Source organism: Zonotrichia albicollis, chromosome 15, assembly GCF_047830755.1.
Source record: "Zonotrichia albicollis isolate bZonAlb1 chromosome 15, bZonAlb1.hap1, whole genome shotgun sequence".
NCBI lineage: Eukaryota > Metazoa > Chordata > Aves > Passeriformes > Passerellidae > Zonotrichia > Zonotrichia albicollis.
Window position 1 is genome coordinate 4686756 of NC_133833.1, and position 23024 is coordinate 4709779.

The 23024-nt window shown below is 42.9% G+C and overlaps 1 protein-coding gene across 10 annotated transcripts in view; it reads right to left on the reverse strand.

Annotated features, from left to right (window-relative positions):
* Nucleotides 1-448: 448 nt before the first annotated feature.
* SGCD (sarcoglycan delta) overlaps nucleotides 449-23024 on the reverse strand; it is a 309019-nt gene continuing 286443 nt past the window's right edge. For all 10 annotated transcript variants that reach the window (XM_074552380.1, XM_074552384.1, XM_074552378.1 and 7 more), the window contains 2 exons: nucleotides 10765-10888; nucleotides 449-9061 (listed from right to left, as the gene is read on the reverse strand). In XM_074552380.1, the coding sequence (XP_074408481.1) occupies nucleotides 8888-9061; nucleotides 10765-10888 (298 nt within the window). In that variant the 3' untranslated portion in view covers nucleotides 449-8887. The remainder of the gene's footprint in view (nucleotides 9062-10764; nucleotides 10889-23024) is intronic.

Genomic DNA, 23024 nt, shown 5'->3' on the forward strand with positions numbered 1-23024 from the left:
AAAATAAAACTGATGGATCATTAAAGCAGTCAGAGGTTTCCAAGAGGCTTTCTGTGACTTGGTCCAGAGGCTGCTGGTTTTGGAGTTTAGTTTTTTGGTGGTGTTTTTCTTTGTTGGTTTTTTTTTTTTTTTTTGTGGGGATCTGTTCCTGGATGTTCCTGCACCCAGCTCCGGTCACTCTTGGAAAACCCTGAGCTCCTGCTTGTTTGGAGCACAAGCAGCACCAAATTCTCTTCACCAGAAAGGGTGAGAAAATCTACAATTATAAGAAAGACTCAACTTTCCCCAAAGACAAAAACCCTTTGTTTTGTTGATTACAGGTTTTCTTCCCACAGCAATTCACAGAAATTCTCATTCCACCTTCTACAGCATTTTTGGCACAAATACATCCATATTCTTGCTTCTGTGAAACATCACTACAGTTATCAACAAAAAAACCCCAACATCTCTTTCCTTCTTAACAATCATTATTTTATTAATATATTTTACAAGATTGCAGTTGAAATCATTTAAATACAAACTTTTTTTTTATACAGAAAGTGTAATAAAGTTAAAATAGTTCCTTGTGTAATTCATAGCATTATTGCAATGCTTACAAAATTTTGCATAGAGTGTGCAAGGATTGATGTTATTTGATACAAAAAAGCTTTATATTTTCCCACACAACCACACACATACATAAATTAAAAAGAAAAAAAAAAGCCAAACAAATCTGAATTTCGTCATGAGAACTGTGATAAGACTTTAAATTCATTTTGTCTTGTTTACACGACCAAGGTCATTGGTGGTTTTCAGAGTAGAGGTCAGACAATGTGTTTTCCCACCACAGATGAAAACTGCTGTAGCACAGGGGTCATGCCTTTTATGCTGCTGCTGTAGATGAACAAGGTTTCCTTTGACTCTCACTGAATGTTTTGCTGTTGGCTCTACATGTATGGAGCTTTTTTGCATGAATATTGACAGCTCTATTGGCATTTGCTCGCAGGGAAAAGAATTCAAATACGGGGTGGGAAACAATAAAGCCAGAAGGAAAATCCAGATCCAGCAGGTCAGTCCCTTCCCTGCTCCCAAACCAGCACAGAGGGTCAGGGAAAGCTCTGGCCTAGGCAGGAATCCAGGTGTGGATGGTGTCCCCTCAGCCCTTCTCTGACACACACAGGGGACACTGCTGGCTCAGATCTGCCCTTTCTGAGGTTCCTGGCACACTGACTCTGCAGGATTTGCTCATCTTCACTCGCTCTGATAGCCCACAAAAAGGGATGAGACACTGAATTCCTCCAGCAGTGCCTGCCCTGAGGAGCTGCTGCTCCCAAGGTGGCCAAAGGCTCATGAGAACAGCACCCAAAAATGAACAGCTTTATTTATCCACTCAGGCTGCAGGTACACATCATCTGTACCACCTGCAGAACCACTAAAACTGCCAAAATGTCTCTTTATCCATCACAGAGTGCACAGGGCCAGGGGAGGACCCAGCTGAAGACAGAACCATGGGGCAGTGCTTGGTGTGGGAGGTCACTCCCTGCTCTAAGGGAGCCACCCTGCAGAGATCCAGCCCTGCTGTGGAGCTGGTGGGCTCGGCAGCTAAGGGAGTGTGGGAGAAGCTCTAACAGAAACATTTATTTCAGCTCCAATCCAAGCTTCAGCAAAAATAGCACCACCCACAAATAATTGCTCTCTTGCTCTCCAGTGTGAGCCTGCCTCAAGATGTTTCAAGGACTCCATTATGAGGAAATTTTTGAGACCAAAGGACATACATTGCTTTAGGAAGAGAAAATGCATTTAGCAGGAAAGGTTTCACAGGGCTTTATCTCCTATCAGTGGTTAAGCCTTTGAATGGGGAAAAAATGAAAGAGTACAATGCAATTTAAAATTCCTGTTACATGCAAAGATGCACATGACTTGTGCTTTGCAATGGGCCTGTTCCTATAATGACAAATATGCTGGAAATGGCAAGACTTTCCATTTGGGTAGGACCCCATGAGAGGCTCCACAGAGCCCTTTTTAATCTCAGAAGAGAAGGCTGTTTAGCTAAAGCTGCATGTTTTTATCTGAAGCATTTGGTGGCACAATGTAAATGTAACATTTTCACAGAAATTTCTCCTGATATTTTCCCTTCCTGGTGGAAAGCTTCAACCAACTAAATGAGGCAAACATACAATTACATATCATTTCACAGTGGATTTACCCCTCCTGTTCTTTAATCCCTGTTAAAAGCTAACAAAAGCCCAATCCATGGAGATCAGCTGCCTCAAAGGAAACCTGACTTCCTCCATCACTCCATCTGGTGGCACAAAATCCCAGCCACCACAGGGCTCCCAGCTGCAGGAAGGTGAGACATGTCCTGGGAGAGACACCAGCGCTAACTTCGCTGCAGGAATGACACTTGTAGCAAATTAATTTTTAAGGGACTTGCACCTCTAGTTTAAAGTGATTTGGATGGAAAATCTCTGTGGGGCACTCTGATTGTATTTCCTTCTTCGTTTCAGATAAAAATCCTGCAGCTTTAAATATCCATCTTTTGCTGTGTTCTTTATACCGTGCGTTGCTTTTCACAAGGGCACAATACAATTCAAGTGGCAGGACAAGAGAGGCTGAAATGATAAAGCCTCAGGGCTGGATGTGCATAACCAGGGGCCTCTCAACCACAGCAGACTTAAAAGCTTTCTAAATACAAGCTATTCACTGTAATTTCCATCCAAGCCCCAAGCCACTGTGGTTATTGTGGATGGAAACAACACCCCAGCAATCTTGAACAGCCCGAGCTCTAAGTGGTTTCAGTGACAGTAATTCCACTGAGCTCCATGAAAAGATCAAGCATAATTGCCACCATATTTAGTAAAATGGATGTTATTAATTTAAAGTATAATAGTGCAAAGGGACAGAGACGTTGACTGCATTACTGTGATTAGGGTGATGTCTCTCCCCATTTCTTCCCCTTCCCTCCTACCTGCCTTGTTTAATTCACTCCACTCTTGCTTGAATAACCTCAGCACCATGTCAGTGTTTAACCCTGCTCCACTCACAGCCATAAACTTGGCTACATCAGCTGTGAATACACAGCAACTGCCAGGCAGAATTTACCTGGAAGTCCCAATTTTATGGTCATGCCACTGCTACAGGCAGGATTTGGGTTTTGGGGGCTGCTGGATTTGGGAGCAGGATGCCAGCTACCAAAACATCACACAGCAATTTCAGAGCTGAGGAAAAAAAGGTTAAAATGGGGAAAAGGGAGTAGTTGCCAGGATCACGTTCCTGAGCAGCCAGGGCAATAAAAAGGCTGATATTTTCACATTCCAAAAGCACCAAAGCGGTGCTTGGCAAAGCTTGGCAGGAACACGCCCTGTGCTTGCTGGGGTGAATTCTGGATGATGACATTTCAGAATTTAAAATGTCAGCCATAAAAAAGAGCACAGCCTCTAATTTTTTTCCTTTTTTCTTTTTTTCTTCCTTTTTTTTTACTGTAGGTACTTCTAAAATGAAATCATTGCAGCAGTTACTCTTCTCCACAAAGCAGCCACTGGAGCTCCTGCCCTGCTAATGCTCAGGTGAACAGCTGGCACCACTTGCTCAGTTTATTTATACTTCCAGGCCAGGATGCTGTCTTTAAGCTTTCTTATGTGGGCTATTTCTCCACATTTCAGATTTCAGGTAACCTTGCCCTCTGCACACATTTCAAGATTTTTCACATTATTTCCTCCTCTCCCTGCTAACCAAGTTAGAGCCTTCCTGCCACTTTATTCTCTCAAATGCAGCTTTATGATACACCTGCATTTCTCCTACCCAGTTCAGAAAAAGCACCATTAAAGTTAATGCATTTCAGGCATGAGGGCAATCAGAGAGGGATGAACTTCTTGAAGTCTTTGGTCTTTGTCTCACTCTCTTTTGCAATGTGAAACTTAAAGCCATAAGAAAAAACAAAGAAAATTGGCTTTTGTTGTAAACAAAAAATATGAGAGTGTGTGTGTGTATTTGTGTGCATGTGTGAGCATCTTATGACAACAAAATGAATTTTCACTAGATTGTGATGTGAGCTCGCCTTCCCAAGTTCCACAGGAATCTCCCTATAACCTTGGAGCAGTTTCTAGGGAGGGGTATTTTTATTTAGCCATCATTTTGCTATACCATATACTGCAGACTGTATTTTTAGGCTTATGCCTTCAAAGTTTGTGCAACGTGATATTTATCATAAGAAGAGAAAAAACCCCACAACCCTTCCAAAACACAGCTGTTAGACAGCACATGACTGAGGTAACCAAATACAAATCACTCCTGCACATACTCAGCCTTCTAAAAATGAATACTTAGGAGAGCCTTTATAAATATTGTAGTAGTCACTAGCTTCCCCTTTTGATGACTTCCTTTACTGATAACATTTCTTTGTACTGTTTAAATATGGGGTAATATGCTTCAAAATGAATAAAAAACCCACGCAAACCAACAGCCAAAAAAACCCCACAAAGAAACGTGGAGAATGGGTGTGCAGGATCTCTGCTTTTGCTAATGGCAAAGTCTTTTTTGCTTTAGGAGAACCAGCTATGACAGAAGGCTCACACACTACATATGGATAAGGTTCCTGTCACAGGTGAGCACTGACTGTCATTCTCTGACCCTTTCCTAAAGTGTCATACTGACAGCAAACTGGATGAGTCCTGCAGCCCTACAAAGAGCCAGCACACATAAAATGCATTTAAGACCCTGCATTGGCTGCCCCAGCTGCACTGACACTGTGGCACAGGCCCTTGATGAACATTTGGGTGGGGTTTTGGTGCTCACAGCTGCAATGCAGGGTCTGGTTCAGTGCTGCCACTGCCCTCAGCTCCCAGATCAGCCCAGGAACTCATCTCCATCTCCCACTGAGCTCAGCAGACACAAACTCAACTCCATTTGAGATCAACCCCACCTCCAAACAGCAAATACTCCACTGAACTGAACTTCAGGCCCAATTCACAAAGAAACACACAACCCCTTGTTTGTCTCTGGCATTTCATCAGTGGTAGGTAGAGCACGTGGATGAAATTCCACAGTCAGGGAAGCTCTGGATTTAATGGATTCAGGGAAAAGCCGCCCACACAGCTACTGTGAGGGATTTCTGGGCAAGGCAGGAGGAGAAGGGACTCTCCTGCACTTGCCTTGTCCAACAAGAGAGTCCCTTCACAACAAACTGTGGAGTGTGAGATGGCTGGAAGTGTTAGCAGGCAGCTTTTTAAACAAAATGCCTGATTTTTCCCCTGGGATCTGAGACACAGTCCTGTTTGCTCTGCTTTCATGGAATCCTAGAATGGTTTGGGATGAAAGGGACCTTAAATCATCCAGTTCCAGCCCCTTGCCATGGGCAGGGACACCTTCCACTAGACCAGGCTACTACAAACCCCTGCCAGGGATGGGGCATCCACAGCTTCTCTGGGCAGCCTGTGCCAGGGCCTCACCACCCTCACAGCAAAGAGTTTCTTCCTGATCTTTAACCCAACCCAGACTGCTGTCAGTTTGAAGCCATTCTTCCATGCCTGTTACTCCCTGCCCTTGTAAAAAGGCCCTCTCCAGCTCTCCTGGAGCCCCTTTAGGCCCTGGAGGGGCTCTGAGGTCTCCCTGGAGCCTTCTCTTCTCCAGGTGAGCACCCCCAGCACTCCCAGAGGGGCTCCAGCCCTCAGAGCACCTTTGTGGTCCCCAATGTGTCCCCACCCTTCTGATGCTGGGACCCCCAGAGCTGGACCAGCACTGCAGTGGGGTCTCACAAGGGCTCAGAATCCCCCCCCTCGACTGCTTTTGATGCAGCCCAGGACAGGATTGGCTTTCTGGGCTGTGAGTGCACTTCAGGTCATGTTGAGCTTCTTTCTCCTCAACCAACAACCCACGTCCTTCTCCTCAGGAACATTCCTGACCCATTCTCTGCCCAGTGTTTACGCTTGCCACTTGCTGACCAGCATAGGCAGCATCACCCAAACCCCTGACTTAAAACTCAGGTGGTGTTCAAATTATCTACAAGTCCCTACAGGGTTTCATTCTTTCTAGAAACAATTCCTCACATTTCAACACAACACATAGTTTTATGCATTTTTAAGATGGAAACATGGTTGTAAAATACATTGAAACAAGAATTTCTTTCAGTAGATATAATTAAGATACCTTTTGTTCACCTCAGAGAAGCGTCTGCAGTGATGGCACAGATGTTAAGGTCATTTCCTAACAGCTCCCCAGCAGAAATTCACACCAAGATATGAATGTCCTTAGCAGTTTCATGGCTGCTGTGACATGAGAAGGTGATAACCTCATCCAAGAGCCCAGCTGGGAAAAGCAGCTACTCAAAATTAATTTGTTGGGATGGAAATTGGGAGCAGCCAGAGGGTGGCACAGGGATGAGGACTGAGCCACTGCTGTGTCTGGAGCAGAGCACAGAAATCAGGATGCAGCATCCCTGGTGGGCTCAGCCTTGCCTTCCTCACCCCCCTGAGCACTCCCAGGGCTGGGAGTTAATCTGATTCATTGACAGGAACTCTTCCTGCAGCACATGTCTTCAAACTGCTCACACAGGATTTGGTTATGGATTGGGCCATGCTTGCTATGAGGTTTGTGATCAGTATTCAATGAAACAAGGAAAAAAATCTACAGTAAATGCAAGACTATGAATGGGACTTCAGCCATGGCCCCAGAGGTAACATACACAGTATTTTGCTATATTTAACATGGTAAGAAAAAAAAAAAGTCTGTATCATTCTAGGTGTCCCTACAGTCTTAATGTATTTCATCAGTATCTGTTTTAAGTTGCACAACCAGTTCCCAAGACACCCTCCTGTCCCTCCCCCCAAATAAACTAGATTTAATAACAAGATAAATATGATGTGCTTCTCCTTGCTGAGTGCATTGACTTAAGGCATAGGCACAATTCCCCTCTTTGAACAGAGATGGTACATCCTGTGTCCCAATACAATTGTTACCCTGGGTGACCCTTTGCATTCTAATGTTGACTCAAGACATAATAATTACAGGAATCATTCATTAACAAATAGTTTGAATACGTTAATTTATCAGAAAGCATTATTGAAATAAAAGGAAAGAATTCAATCCTCTTTCAGGAATAAATGTTTTTGGGAGTGCTGCTTTGTTGGGCAGCAACACATCTCATCTAAACTCCATAGAAATCTTCTCTGAGTCCAATCAGTTTTGGATTAAGCCAGAATTGTCAATTAAAAAATAAAAAATAATAAAAAAAATCAAACCCTGGTACTCTCGAGACCACAAGAAAATACATGAAAAGCTGTAAGAAAAGGGAATTGGCTAAATTATTTCTAAAGATTTCTGTCAGCTACGTTTTATCTTGAAAATCACTTGAAGAATACTAGCTTTGGTTAGATATCACTAGGGATGGGCACAGATCTGTCTTATTTGCACATGAGGTAATATTTCAAAAGCATCTCAGTGGCTCAGAAACCTTGCTGTCCTTGTGAGATTTGTTGTCACTTGGAAACTTTTGCCTTAATTGGTATATTTGGTTTTTTAAAAGGATTTTTTACATACATGTGGATGAAATTATGGGTCAGATTTCAATGATCTGGGCTCTTATCATTATTTTCCAAACCTTTAAAAGTGGAAGTACTGTTACCAGATCAGATTTTTGTGTTTTATCCTGCCCGTGACGCCTAGACTTTAAAATAAAAAAAAAAAAAAAGCAACCATGATAAGATTCAACCACAGAGTTTTGGGGACTCAAATTCTAGAGGAACCAGTATCCAAAGCCCTTCCTTTCAATAATGTGGCTTTGTCACAATCTTTATAAATCCTTAAAAAAAGTATTTCATGGTCAGCATCTCTGATAATTGCAGTTTCCACCAAATCTAAGTGATCTTGGACTGTAGATCTCGAAAAGAAAGATGACAAAAATTCTGGTGTACCATCTAAATTATTCACTTAATTTTATGATTTTCTCAGTTTCTAGTTAATTTTCTCTGTTTCTACAGGTATTTAGGCAATGTCCAAATCTTAAATCTTCACACCTTCACAGCAAATGTGCTCAAAATTGAAGGTGTCAATGGGGAGTTTGTAGGGTGATCCAGGACACCTGTTAGCAAAAGAGGTTCAATTTTTTTCTACTTATTCCAACTTTCACAATTTTGTTCCTTCCAATAACTAAGTACAAGTTTTGCCAGCACAGAGATGATTTTAGGTTAATGTTGGACCTGATGTGTCACACTTGAATAGCACAAGGCATCCTTGGCCAGTGTTGAACTCCTTCAGAAAATCATATTTATTATTTCAGCAAGAAGGTCTGGACGTTCCTGCTGGCCAAGTGCATCCATCTCTCCCAATGTTTCAGGTGATAATTAAAGAGTAATTTAACCTCAGGTATCTTGGATCACTGTAGATGAAAACATCACATCTGGCTGTTTTGTTGGTTTTAAAACTATTCCTTTTTCATGCCACCGATTTAACGGCACAAAAATAATCAGAGATGCTTCTCTTCCCTTTGGATGGTGGTGGCTCTGCAATGGTTCCAGGGTCTTGCCCAGCCAGCAATCCCATTGCTCTGAGAACATGATCAAAAACGAGGGGTGATCATTGCACTGTCTTAATACAGAAGGGTCCAGGGGAGCATCAGATCCAATTCAGAAGATTGTACCAGTAAATTTTGGTGTGGGAAAGAGAAATGCTACACAAATGTAACAGGGTCACCCTGGGATTCCTTGTACTGAAACATCATTTTACACAGAGGATATATATATATATATCTTATATATATTTTTTTATATATATATTCACACACACGCGCGCGCACACACAAAAAAAGTCTTTGATAGGCTTTCTGTGTTCTAGTAAAAATAGTTGGCAGCTGGATCATCTGTGAGACCAGAACTGGCTTTTGTGCTGCCTGTGATGCCCCTGTGCACAGTGTCCCTCAAAGGCAGACGCTCGTGTTTATCTGGCAGGTGGAGCTGCTGCCTGCCTGCGACAGGAACAGCCGCCCATTGGGACACACACAGAGCTCGTAGATTTTTTGCCTGGACCCTGCAGAAGAGGAAGATCCTTGAGGCAAGTTAGGTAGTTTGATTTTTGCAGAATTCAACGTTATCTGGAGTCAAATGTGAAGAGAGAGAGGGAAAAAAAAAAAAGAGAGAGAATTAGCGGAGAGCTGTTTTTTCTGATTTAAAGAAAGAGCTGTTATTTCTGATTTCTGTGTTTAAAGAAGCTTCCTCCAGACGGCTCAGCTGCTGCAAAAACTGGGTAGGGAAGTGTTTGAGGATGGGAAAGTCTGATACAAATCTGGGCGGGCACATTATCTGCCTTTACCACAACCTCCAGTTTGTTTCTGCTGATGTTCCCACTGTGTTTTCTTGGCTTTTGGCTGCCTGGGACACCACCAGAATCCAATCCCAGGTCTGGATGGACCCAAGCAGAGGCACCCCACTGTCAGATGAAGAGCATGGATGGTTCACACCCACCCAGCCACCCTGCTCCTCCATCAGGATCTCTGTCACTGTGATCCCATTGCCAGTTACACTTGCAGGCTCCCAGCACTGACTTTTATGTATATTTTATGTATATTTTATGTATATTTTATGTATATTTTAAGCATATTTTATGCATATGTGTAACACTTTTGTGTACATTAAAAATAACTCAAATGCTCTAACAGTCCTAAATCCCTCCTTACAAAACAACATAAGGCAAACAACATGTGGCAGCTCTCAGACATGTGGCAGCTGCAGGGGAGTGCTCTGGCATCAGCCAGAATACAGTAAAATAACCTGAACCCCAGAATAATACAGGGTGACTGAGAATATCAGCAATGACAGTAAGAATCTCCCAGTTTAGTATCCACCCATCTCATGTCCTGAAAGACAGAAGTCAATTTATGCATTTAAAAGCATCTGAGTATTGGCATCAACTGCTTGAAGTTGTGAAATGCTTTGGATTTCTATCTCAGTGTATTAAGTTGAGGTTTTTTTTCTGGTATTTTTCAGAGGCTTTTCCTTAGCACCCATGGTCTAGGTTTGGACTGTCTTAAAATGCAAATATTTAGAAATAACAGAAACTACAATTAAAAAGCCTTTCTGTTTTTTAGCCCTGACACTAAGACAGGTAAATCTTATGTGTGAGCCCTTTTGCCTGGAGGTTTGTGTTCCATGGGCAGCTCCTCCTGACAAGGATCTCAGTGGTTTCTCCACTGAGCTCCTCAGCCTCATCCTTTGGTGTCTTCCATCACTGTGGCAGGAGGAGGGGATGAGAAAACATCAAATCCATGTGCCCACATGATTTTGTGACACCAGAAGAGGCTTAACTCAACACCTACTTTACTTTTGCTCCAAGTTATCAGCTTTAATTGTTCTCTCTTCCCCTCTGGAAGTTTCTCCAGTGCAACAACCTGTGTCTCCTAATGTTCCCTTTCATTCCAGAATGAAACATCAGCCACAAAAGCTTTCCAGATCAATACCAGTGAATTAAGCTCTTCTTATAGAATAATATATGATAAAAGATTTAATTATGCTGGCCAAGTAAATCTTGTTTTAAAGTGACAAGGAAACAAAGAATTTAGGAGCGGTGGGCATTTTACAGCTGCATAAATCTGCTGGAACAACAGATGCTATTATCCATGCACTTTAAAAATAATGAATCAGCCTTTGCCATGGAGTGAGCCTGATTTGCATGGGATGTGTTCAATCAGGGTGAGCAGGAATGAGGTCAGGAGAGCCCCCTGTGCCCAGGCTGGCACACACAGCAGCCTGGTGGGACACACAGCTCTGCAGGGAACCCTTGGCTGGGCTTTGCACTCACCTCTCCGTCTTTGGATTCCAGCCTGAGCTCTGTCCTGCACGTGGCCTTCAGGCTGCCGGCCTCGGCGTTGATCTCGATGCCCTTGGGAGCCTCCATCACCAGCGCGCGCGTGGGCGACTCCAGCCTGCAACACAGGGGGAAAACATCCTGATCAGGCTGAGCTACCCCAGCCTGAAACACGTGGGGAAAAACAGATACTGATCACATCCCTGTGCTGCACCACCCTGCCCCAGCCTGCAACACAGGGGGGGAAAAACATCCTGATCACATCCCTGTGCTGCACCACCCTGCAACACACAGGGGAAAACTGATCCTGATCAGATCCCTGTGCTGCAACACATGGGGGAAAACAGCTCCTGATTAGATCCCTGTGCTGACCCAGCCTGCAACACAGAGTGCTCACACAGCCCATGGGCTCCGTGCTCCTGCTCAGGCTGCTGTGCTGCCCCTCAGACCCTGCTGATGTGCAGGTTCTCACCTGCTTCCAGAGGAAAAGGTTCATGCATGGTACAACACACCACAAATCTGATCTGCTCACATTCCATGCCAGCTTTGCTATGCTGGGCCAAGAGAAAAGGAGCAATGAAGCCACCCCTAAGGTCAGCTGGCTCTTATTTCTGGTTCTGTTTTCTCACTAATCAGCGCTAATGGGATATCAGCAAAGCTGAGCACCTGCACAGAGGGTGCAAGTGTTTCTCTTCCTCACACCCCTGTTCAAACAGGAATTAATTAGTTCTCCTGATTTCCTACAACGTGAGGTTTGGAAGGGTTTAAGGATACAAGGAAATAAATGAAAACAATCAGGCTGAAGACCCCAAAATTTGTGGTCTTCAGTCCCAGGCTCACATCACACCAGGTATGACCATGTGCTCTGCAGAGCTTCAGCCCCTCCTAAATGTGGATACACTGCAGAGGCCTCTGACAGCCCTTTAACACAGCCCTGTTCCCGCCCTTTAACTTCAAGGTTAATGCTGTAAAGTGCAGAAGCACAAAGTTCAGCCTTTCTTGTTCATCATCCATTTTCAGTTCTTCTATTATACTTGTCTCTTTCTTATTTACAATACAGTCTCTTATTACTCTCTGTATTGCAAATGGTTATTAAAAAACAACTCTCCCTGTCTGGGAATATCCTCTCAGTTGATTTCATCCTCATTTATTTACTGTAGGGTCACAAGATGCAGGCTGCGGTGTCCTCAGGTGAGGCAGGAGGGAGGGCTGTAGCAGGAGCTGCTCTGCTTTGCCAGTTTGGGGCTGGCAGCCCTGACCAAAGCTGGGCAGGGGCAGCCCAGCGCCACCCCCAGCTCCCCTGGGCACCTCTCAGGGTTTGCCTGCATCAGCTCTTTCTCTGCTTTCCATATATATAATCATTTGTGCATGTAAGTGTGTTCTTAAATGGACTCCTGCTGGTACTGAGACAGCATTATGGGGGACTGAGGGAATTCAGCTGTATTTATTGCAGCCAACAGCTCAATAAAGCACAGGCACAGCTCCCTCTGTGTGGCACTTTTCAAGTTACGACTTTCCCTCTCTCTGTGTCTTCATAGTGCTGCTTTTTGAACACCTTTCCCTCAAGACCCCAAACTTATCCATAATTTCCTGGCTGACTTAACTAAATCTAAATTTCAGGGAGCAATTGAGGCATATGCAGCCTAAGGAATGAGTGTGGTCTCATGGTTAGGAGCCCTGCACAACCTTTCTGAGCTGCTTTTTGTTTTCTGCAGAGAAGCCACATTTTATGTAAACTTCTGATTCCTTCCTCTGCTATCACCCCTCAGCTGGCTCCTGTGTGAAGAACCTAAGGTTAAGGCTGCTGTAAATCCCTTTTTTTTTTTTCCTGACTGAATTGCAGCTTGCATGGAGGACAAAAAGCTGTCTGAGCTGTATTTTCCCTGGAGATTTCTGCCCAGGGATTCAGCACACTCTCACCCCTGGTGTACCTCACAGGCTGGTGTTTGCCCTGAGGAACAAAGCACCCTCTGCTTGCCCTAAGCCCCAGGATCTGTGCTGCAGGGTCTGGCACACATCCCTTCTGCTCCACAGGCAGGTTCCTCAGGAGCAGCAGCAGAGAGCTTGGGCCAGTTATATCCTAAATCATGGAGCTAAATTCACCAGAGGATGTGTCCAATTCCAGAGGATGTGTCCAAACACCAAGACAGCTGAGGTAATCTGAGGATAAAATAATTCCTAAGAACACGGCCTGGTGACTCCAGCTCTCCAGCATCTCAGTGACTCTCCAATTTCTTTGATGTCCTGGCTGTCTCAATTTATTTGTTCATCTGTTAATCTTTTAGCTCTTCTATCCACTGAGAAATAAATCTCCTAGGTACAAAACAGTGCTCAGACAGCACAGTGCAAACACACTCCTTTGCAGCAGCCCTCAATTCCTGCTCTGTGCAGGAGCAGCCCCCCTGTCCCAGACCTTCACTGGAGGGAGAGGAGAGCTGGGAAAGCTGTGGAAGTCTTGGGGGAGGATCAATAGAGGAGCTTCTTGCACATCCTGTGCACACAGATCCCCCAAACACCCAACTGAGATAAAATTCAAGCTTTGAATAAACCACCAGTGATCAGGAGTGTCCTAGACAACATTGCCCCCAAGTTTTATTTTCTTTCATGTGTAACAAAGTGATGGAGTTATTCTCCCTCCTCCACCTGAAGAAGTGGAATAACAGCATCTTGCAAACACTGCTGAAAACCATGTGATTTTTGGATGCATTCTAATCCATGCAGAGCTTCTTTGCTAATGGAGGCACAAAGGACCCTCTGAACAGCCCATGGTGTGATGTGAGACAAGGACACCACAACAGCCAGGGCTCTGCTGCTGCTCCATCACCCTCCTCACGGACCCCATCCCACACCACAGCCTCAGACAGCTGCAATCCTGACTGACACTGATTCTACCAAACCCAACCCTTTAATGCTGAAAATACAACCTTTAGAACCTTAACACTACAGAAATGTTTGAAAAAACCAGGACAGCAAAGTGCAGCTCTTTCAATCATGAACACCTTGGTCTGCAGCCCACATGGCTGCAGTGCTGTGGTTTGGAGCCTGGCTCTTCTCTCTCCTCCAATTTCCATATTGCTGTAAATCCATCTTTTTGGGACTCTTGTCCCAGTTTATGCTACTGTAAAGGAGGACAGGAAGGTCTTAAAAATTGTTTCCTTGGTATTTAAGGGGCATATGTTTGTAAGGGATTTCATTTGATTATTTTCTGATATCCTGAATGAATCCCTGAGCCACCTGACCATAAACCAGGAGCTGCAAAATCTATGCAAAGCCAGAGAAAGCAGCTGAGGAGTTTATGCTCTGGGGGTTTGAGCAATGTTTACTGAACACTTTCATTTGAAGCAGGCGTTTAAGAGACGCTCTGCTTTTAAACCTAATTCTGCCTTGCAGAGCAGAACCAATTTGGAGACTAATAATGAAAGAAAATGATTTAGAGATGAACAGATAATTCATTCAAAATCAACATTTGTTTTCCAGTGTGATACTCCAGAGCTTTTAGTGGGATTCCCATCTCCTGGTGAGGTGTAAGCCTGTACTTAGAGCAGTAGGCTGGAAAGGTGGCTGCATGAATATAGATTGTTTCATTATTTGCTCCTGCTCTTGAATTTTCCATCCCAGCAATTGGCACATAAGCCTTTTTTATTGACCATGGGTGCTGCTTATTTTTGCTCCAGTATTTGCAGGACTGGATTTTGACCTTTCTCCCAGAGCTGGGCAAGAAGGGTAAATGCAATGCTGTGCACAGTCACAGCTTGCTGAATTCAGCACTGAGATAAGCCACTGCCATGAAATTACTTCTCTCCCACCTGCAGTCTCCTGGGAGGTGGATGAAGAGACATTCTCCTGTCTGGGAGACTCCCCACAACTTGGGAGCTATTCCTCTGGATCCCAAGGTTTCATATAAGTCCAAAATTTTTTTTTAAAAAAAGACACAAGTAACAGGATTTTCAGAGCTATCCAAGTTCCCAAGTTCCACTTATTACAGCGGGTGTTAGCTACTTTTGAAAATCCCATTGAGCACCTAAATGCCATAACAAATCTGACCCTTAATCTCAGTTCTTAGTTCTGCAACAGAGGTAACAGCATTTCCCAACTCCATGGGGAGGATGGGAAGATAAATATATTAGCAGTTGTGAAGCCTTTATATACTGCGATAACTGAGGCCAGGGAAGTCACCATGGCCAGGGATAAATGTCTGGCACGTGGATAACTGATCCTTCCCAAGCTGCTCTGCTGGGCTTGTACCTCCATCAAAAACAGTGTTAGTCCTGTTCCTCCCCCTGAGCACACTCAGCTCCAGCTCAATGGAAAATGGGAAAGGGCCTCTAAAGCCCTTCTACTCCATCCTACCACCAAAGCACCTCCTGTTTTAAAGAGAGGTGGTGGCATGTGGGCACCTTGCAGTGAACTCCTGGAAATCGATGGGAATTCTGTGTTCCTGAAAACCAATATGGAAGAAAAAAAATTTCTATGTCATCCGTGCTTTGCTTTGGGAACTTTAGGAGTAATTTAAAGGAAATTGGTCCATGAGTTTGTATTGTGGTTCCAGAGAAAGGCATTCACTTGGAAAGATCATTATTTACCCAGATTTTTAGTTTTCATTTCCTTCATCATAAACATTAATCACCTCAGCACCATGGAATCTATTTCCTTCTTGTCCCTCCCCTCACCCCCTCCAGGACAATGCATGAACAGCCTTTTGAATTTTGGGAAAAAAGGAGGGTATTAAAGATGTTCAGGCAGTATCACCTGAAGTTGGAGGCTGTTGATGTGCTTCCAATATAGTGAGCATAATTCTGTTAATAAGTTAAATTTAATGTAGATAGTTCAGGGGGAAGATTTGCCCAGGTCCAGCACTGATGCAAACATGATTTGCAATCTGTGCCTTGCACCAAAGGCTACAGCAGAGGAGAGGGATGAGCCTAAATATGTGAAAGGAGCTCCTGTGAGCTGAGGACCTCCTGCTGCCACTTTATAATTGTTCTCATTTCTTTCTTATTCTCATTTTTTCTTTTTTTTCCTTTTTAACTAGGAATGGCCTCAAGCTTCAGAATTCCTTGTCCCCACAAGGGGCTTTTTCAGTGTGGGACACAAATGCTGCTTGCAGTATGGAAATGGGAAGAGAAGTTCATGCACAGGAGGTGAGGAGCATATGATGCAGCGGTGTGGTAACAGGAGCTAATTTGATTTTGCTTAGAAACCTCTGGACTGAGAATAGAGCATGTATTACTGCAGCTGTAGCCCATTACCTCTAATGACTCTAATTATTTTTTATGGTATCCATCTGACCAGCCATAAGATTCACGTTGAGCATAAAATTAGCCAATGTTAGCGCCGTGCCTGCTTCTATCTCATACAATTGGTAAATAATTTCAGCAAGTAAACATGGAGCTCCATCAATTTGGTGGTAATGAACCGGCTTCTTCAGCTGAAATTTGTTTTCAATTTTAACTCCCTTGTTTCAATGAAATCAATGGGATCACCCATTCCCAGTGACTTACACTTCTGACTTCATTATTTCTGTGTTATCTCATATATGTCAACTCCTAAAACAAAACACAATGCTTGTCTCCTTATTAACAGGAAGTTAATTAAGTTTTACTGAATTGCAAAGAAGCCATGCTTAGTTTCTATTTTTAGAATGCCTATAAGTGTTTTTTTCATTATTATTTTAAATTGTCTTTACTTGTATTAGAACAGAAAAATGTTTAGAAGGAGGAACAACAGGTTGAGCCTTGACTAACCTGGCGGAAACCTCAACTGAAAATAAGTTCAAGCAAAGTTTTGTCTCTGCCCTGAGCTCTCCCCTTCATCACTAGAATTCCTTCCCACTGGTATTGTCATTTCATAGCAAAAACATAGGCTAAAAAATGGCAAGATCAGCGAGTCTAATATAAAGCAGAAAAGATAAAAAAGGGGAGCTGGCCTTGGTACATCAGACCCAGAGGTTAAAATCCAAAGGATTTTAAATGCACAATGTCTTTTCCTGAGACACCATGATTTTGACAAAATATGACCTAAGTGGCACAATACAAAAGCAGCAAGCACTCTGAGAGCTTACAGAAGAGATCATCACTAATAAGAAAATATGTATCCCTGTTATTTATTGCCTAGCATTGACATAAATCTTGTTTTCAATTACATGCTAATGAAGCACACCAATTACTGTTTGAATAGGGACATCTGATTACAGTCTCAATCAACAGAAATAAATCTTGCTTATGGAACGTTTCCAGGGTATTTTCTTTAGAAACATTAATTAGAGAAGTAAACAAGGATATATTATTATCATGTCATCCAATTGTAAATCCTGCCTATCACTGTAAATACTGGTTAGTCTGACAGTGTGCATCACCACAGTTTCCAGTGTTTATGCTGCAAATCTAATGAGTGACAATTCCAGTGCAGCCATAATCTGAAAGAGATTGTTATGGCTTCGGGTCCAAAACCTTATGCAATTTATAATGTAATACACTGAACAGTAAATGAAAATTATTTTAGCTATCTCCACGAACCACAGGTAATTCCCAAGCAAAACCCACCTAAATCTGTCAGAGACCTGACAGGTGCAGAGGTCTAATGATGCTTTATTGGAAATTACAGTTTTCTAATTGAGTTAGAGACAAGTCTGGTTCAAATGGCAGGGGGTGCAACAAATTTTCTCATCTGTGTTTGGGCAACACAGATGCTGAAGAGATTTTGTACAAAGCTGAGTCAAGAGAAAGATAAAAAGGAGTTGAAAATTACCCTTGTGCTAACTTTGTAAGCTTCACTGTTTCCTTGGATGGGGAACCTTGTGTTTACAACTTTTCTTTCTTCTTTTTTTAAATTGAGCTCTTACAGCTTCGAGGAATGCTTCATCACCAGCACAGTAATAAATCTGCTGCTGGTTTTGCTAACTTCATCTCAGAGCCCAATGGACCAGTTTATGTATTTTTCATCCAGTTTGAGTTATGGGTCCTGTGTTTAGTGAACTTTTCCTGAAGAGAGCTGATGCTACAACAATATTCTTCTGACCATGTAATGGACATATCTTATTATCCACAACTCTGTGAAAAGGGCTAACTAAAGCAGTGAAACCATCACAGAGGAGGGCAAAACCACCATCAGGAAGATGCTCAGCTAAATTAAAAGAAGATTTGAGAAGATCCAGACAAATGAGTAATCAGAGGAGTTTGTAGGGATGGTATTGTCTTGCAGCACCAAGCAGGTGAGAACCAGCTTTCCTTCTCCCTCCAAAAAATGCCATTCCTCAGCAAGAGGAGAGGTTTGAACATATGGATCCTCCCACCACACTGCAAATCCCCTGCTGCAGTCTTCCAGTACACTTTGCACTAGCTGAGGCTGATTCAGAGCACTAAAAAGCAGCAAAACTAGGAAAACACGGAACAGTCAAAATACAACTGTAAATTCCTTGTGATTGCCTTCCATGCTACAGCACAGGCATTGCTGAAGGCAAGGTAATTATCTAAAGTTGTCTTAAATGTCTTATGGTAGTTTTGTTTTTTGTTTTACATTTAAAATAATTTCTGGAATAGTTTAGCAGAAGCCAAATATAGTATTTATAAGACAAAACCTGAGATTAAGCAGATGATATCAAATTAATCTAGGGAGAAAAATGACTGTGTAATACTACTGAGATCTAGTTTCATTATGAACTGGAGAAGTGGTGAAGGGCAGAGATTGTCTAAGAAAAAAAGTGCAAGATTAATGTTCAATGAAGTGGAGGTATGGCTGAGAAAATTAAAATCATCTGGATAATTAAAAAATTCTGTTGCTTATAAATCAAGGAGGGAAATTATCATAGAAATTGGGAGATAGTTGAACACCATGCGTGGTAAATACAGATGTGGTTTTAAAAGATGATGCATTTAAGCAGACAGAGAAGGGATTCAGAGATGTAAAAATAATTATTCTGATTTTACATGTAGAGATGACTGCAACATCCCTCTCCTCACCTGACTGAGCTGGGACAGCCAGAGCCATCCATGCGCTGAGTGGTGGGAACAGCCAGAACTGAGACAGAAAATGGCATTATCACAAGAAAGCTGAGCTCTGACCAAGGCTCAGGGCTGCTGATGCCACTGGCTGGCACCTGAGAGCCCATAATTATTTTTATTACAAACACCTGACCACAGCTCCTTGGACATTTGCATAGACCAGGTCAAAACTCCTCAAATAACAGTCTGGAAATTTTTTCATGGCTAACAGTCTGGAAATTTCTTCAAGTCTGATCTGTGTGTGGTAACCAGGGGGTTTGGCATTGCAGTATGACTGTGCCTCTGATCCCACTGCTCACAGCCTCCCAAACCAGGGCTGCACATCCTCATCTACCTAAACCACCCATTTATTTTGCTTATTATGTAAGTTCTTGCAATAAATTAAAACAAATGGAAAGAAAATAAATTCCTCCTCCTGTTGGCTGCACTAACGACCAGGCTCATTTCACACACAGAGAGAAATAATTACTTTTCATGTTACCATAATTGCCTAAACCACAAATGCATTTTTTAAGAAACAAAGGTTGGGCTGGTGTAAGTTTCTAATTACAGGTTGAAAGCTTCTAATTAAAAGGCATAAATTGGAAGGAACCCTTTCAAGCAGAATTGCAGAAGAAGCTGCTAAGATTGGGTATTAGCTTGATGCACTGTCACCGTGCCGGGGGGAGAAAAAGAAACAGAAATCAAATGTTGTGGCTCTTCCTTGGGGCCACTGACACTTTGCTACCCAATGTCTCACCAAGTGCTGCCCCAGGGACACAGAGGAGATGAACACATCGCAGAGGAGGCTGCAGGGCCACATTTCACAGCAACCCTGAGCCACTGGCACAGGGACAGCGATGCTGAACCAGAGGGAACAGTTCAGGCTTCAATCAGCTTTTTCCTGAAGTTTATACAGGCTGCTGCATGGTGGCAGGAGGACAAAACCATCTGAGTTAGGGTAAAATGATAAAACACCATGGAAATATGGATACTTGAGTGAGGTAAAACGTGCTGGAAGAACAATTTGTATTTGTTAATATACACAGGACATGGGGTGGCTGTCATGTGCAGTCAGCAGCTGGATGAAATTGGGCCCAATCTCTGCCACTTTCATGATTTGCTCTTCTGCTTTACTCTGAAAGAAGGCAGCATGATGCAAATGCTTTATCTTATTCTCCTGTTTTCCAGAGTGTTGAAAAATCCTGCAGGGCAGACCAGCACGCCATCCCTGCCAGAGAAATTGCTTTCCTGTGATAACCCACACTCCAATGAGAGGATTACTGGCAGGGGTGCAGCACTATGCAAATATTGCACTCATGAGCATCAGCCTTTGCGTGCAGTCTCCTGCATCAGAACTGCTTGAGGAAGAGGTGTCGATCTGGATTTTCATTTTAAAATTACTTTTGAAGTTTGTCTGCCTATGGGGTTTCCACCTGCTGTTTGGTCAGCAATAAAGCAAAAGGGTCAGGTGGATTAAAATGTCACATGGATAGTGCTCAGGTTCAGCCTCCAGCACTCACTGCAGTGATGATTTACTCTTTCTCCTCTCTGCTGATTTATTCTATTCCTTCTAAAAAGACTGGCATTAATAGTAAATCACTTACAACGAGAAATACAGAGATAACAAAGCTAAAAAGGATTTGAAATGGCAGAATAAAAAAAACTGCTGAAAAAAAAATTTAAAAAGGTGTGTCTTTGTGCATCATCTACTCAGTGGTGATACCCTTTGGAAACATGTACACACTTTCCTAAGTGGATTTGAAGAGCTTATTTAGCATGACAAATTGGCTACAACCTAATGGGTATTTCTGAAAACCCATTCATGGACCTGCAGACACTCACATTGCCGTGGCATATCCATTCATTGTACAGTCAATTTATAATGATTCCACCAAATTAAATCTTTATTAACAAACTTATTGACTCTGGCTTTGACTTATTGTCCCCCCTTTTAATTAACTGCAGTAATGAGACAAGCAGCGTCCAATATAACAAACATTTTGTTTAAAACCTGCCATTTATTTCAAGCAGCTCCACTAAAAATGAAGGCTGAATTGCTATTTGCTAAATGTCAATTTTCACACTCTGTTGAACCTTTTCTGAAGGCTGTCAACCACAAATCTGCAGTCATCTTTTCCCCTCTGATCAGAGCTATATAGAGCATATAACAGCTTTTCAGTTACTTTTCATTTTTATGCAGAAAATATACCATTTTCTGTTCCCAGTATATTAAAAAAAAAATTGTAAATGTGCATAAATTGTAAATGTAAAGGGATGCATATGCCAAGGTTGTGGCCTCTTTCACAGTCACAGGTTACACCAGCAATGTGGTTCCATGTCTGGGGCACAGAAATGATCCAGACTCCTCAAATCCAGCCCATTACCATGCAACAATACTGCACCATCCTCTTTTATAAAGTGCTGGGCTCCTGCTCACAGTTGGGGAGATGTTTCCCCCTCCAGATCACTCATTGACAGCCTTGTTTTAGGAGGAATTCTAAAATAAAGCCAAGGAATGGGCAAGACCACCATGGACAGAGAGCCCAGGGCTCCTCCTGGTGAGATTTTTGGCACAGAGGAGTTTGGAAGGGCAATGGGAGGAGGGAGGAGCATTTGAACAAAGTCAGGCTCAAAGCTCTTTGGTAGTGTAGAACAGAAAATCTTACAGCTCTTTGAGATTTCCAACTAATTTCTTGCTTTCAAATATGCTAAAGAAAATAGGTTGGGAAATGGTGGAGAGAAGAAAATAAAGGAGTTGTGTGGGAGGGTGGAGGGAGGAAAAGGAACAGAGAGATAAAGAGATCAGGAAAAATAAAAGCCCAACTTACTGAAAATGGGAGTATAGAGATGTCTCCAAAGGGACTACTTTAATTTAGGGAAGAGGATGTTTTGCAAATTCTTAACATCAATTTATTTTCAGCTAAAACCAAAACTGTTTTCTATTTATCTTTTGCACATAATCACTCCTGAGTAAAACACGCATTCAGAGGTAAGGCCTGGCGATCCTTCAAGACAGATGTGCCAGATGATATTTTTCTGATCTGCAGGAGAGACTATTGAGCTTGGTGGTGGCAATTCACCCTTTGCTGGGAGCTGGCCCTACTGGCATGAACCCTCCTCTTCTGGGCAGGGAAATCCCTGTCCTGCTTCACCTGGGAGCTGTGAAGCCTGCTGCTCACAGCTGTGTGTCTCCAGAAGCTCTGTATCCTTTCTCTGCCTCTCCTTTTGCTGGTTTTGGTGTTCCAAGGTGCTGCTGCTCTGAGTTGTTGACCTTGTTCATTTTAAGGCATTGAAACCCCTTCTCCTGCTCCTTGGGCCAACCACAGCAAAATGAGATTATGTTCAACATTTCTTGACTCTTGCAAGGTTCCTTCCATCCTTCCTTGGCCAAGTCTGCCTTTTGACTGTAACAACCTCCCCAGGATGTCTCTTTAGCAGGTAACAAAGACAATTCCAGTTCCTAATGGAAGAGGTCAAATGGAGGTGAAGTGAAATAGATTAAAAACCAAAAAAGAACTGATGCCAGAAAAGCTGCTGCACCACTCAGTGGCATAACTCCTTTCTAGAACAGGTTTTTGGCTGTGATTTTCAATTCATTTTGCACTATTTTATTTTGATTTGAAAAAGGCAGCCAGGTAGCAGAACTGGCTTTGTGGCTGAATCTGGGATTCAGTTTCCAGCCCTGAGATTGTCTCTTTGTGACCACATCCAGTGGTTCCCTGCAGCCTGGTGGGGAGGGCTCAGCACATCCCAGGAGGAAGAATTCTCCCCAAAACAGCAAACTGAAACAGAAATGTCTTTGCTGATGATTTTTCCTATTATCCAAGCCAACTCATTGGAAAACTTTCTCTCAGAATGCCCCCTCTGCTGCAAAGCACAGTCCTGAGCCATCACCTCCACAAGGAACTTCAGCAGATGGTCCTGTGGGGTGGGAATGGCCCCAAGTGCACAGATCTCACCCCAAGCACTGCCCTTGAAAGAACTCAGTGGAGTTACCTTGGGAACGCAACAAGAGAAAGGAAATTGCACCTTAAAATCAACCTTAATTCTCCCTTTGTACAATATTATAATAATAATAATAACAATAATAGTAACAACAACAACAGCGACGAAGAAAAACTGCAAGAGAAAAAAAAAGAATTATGGGTGGATTTTATGGTCTTAGAAACCAAGAATGATCAAAGCTGCAAGGTATAATTTTTTTTTCCTGGAATGCCTTGCTTTTTCTGAATTGCCTGCACACTCATGGCACCTCTCAGCAGTCACATTAAC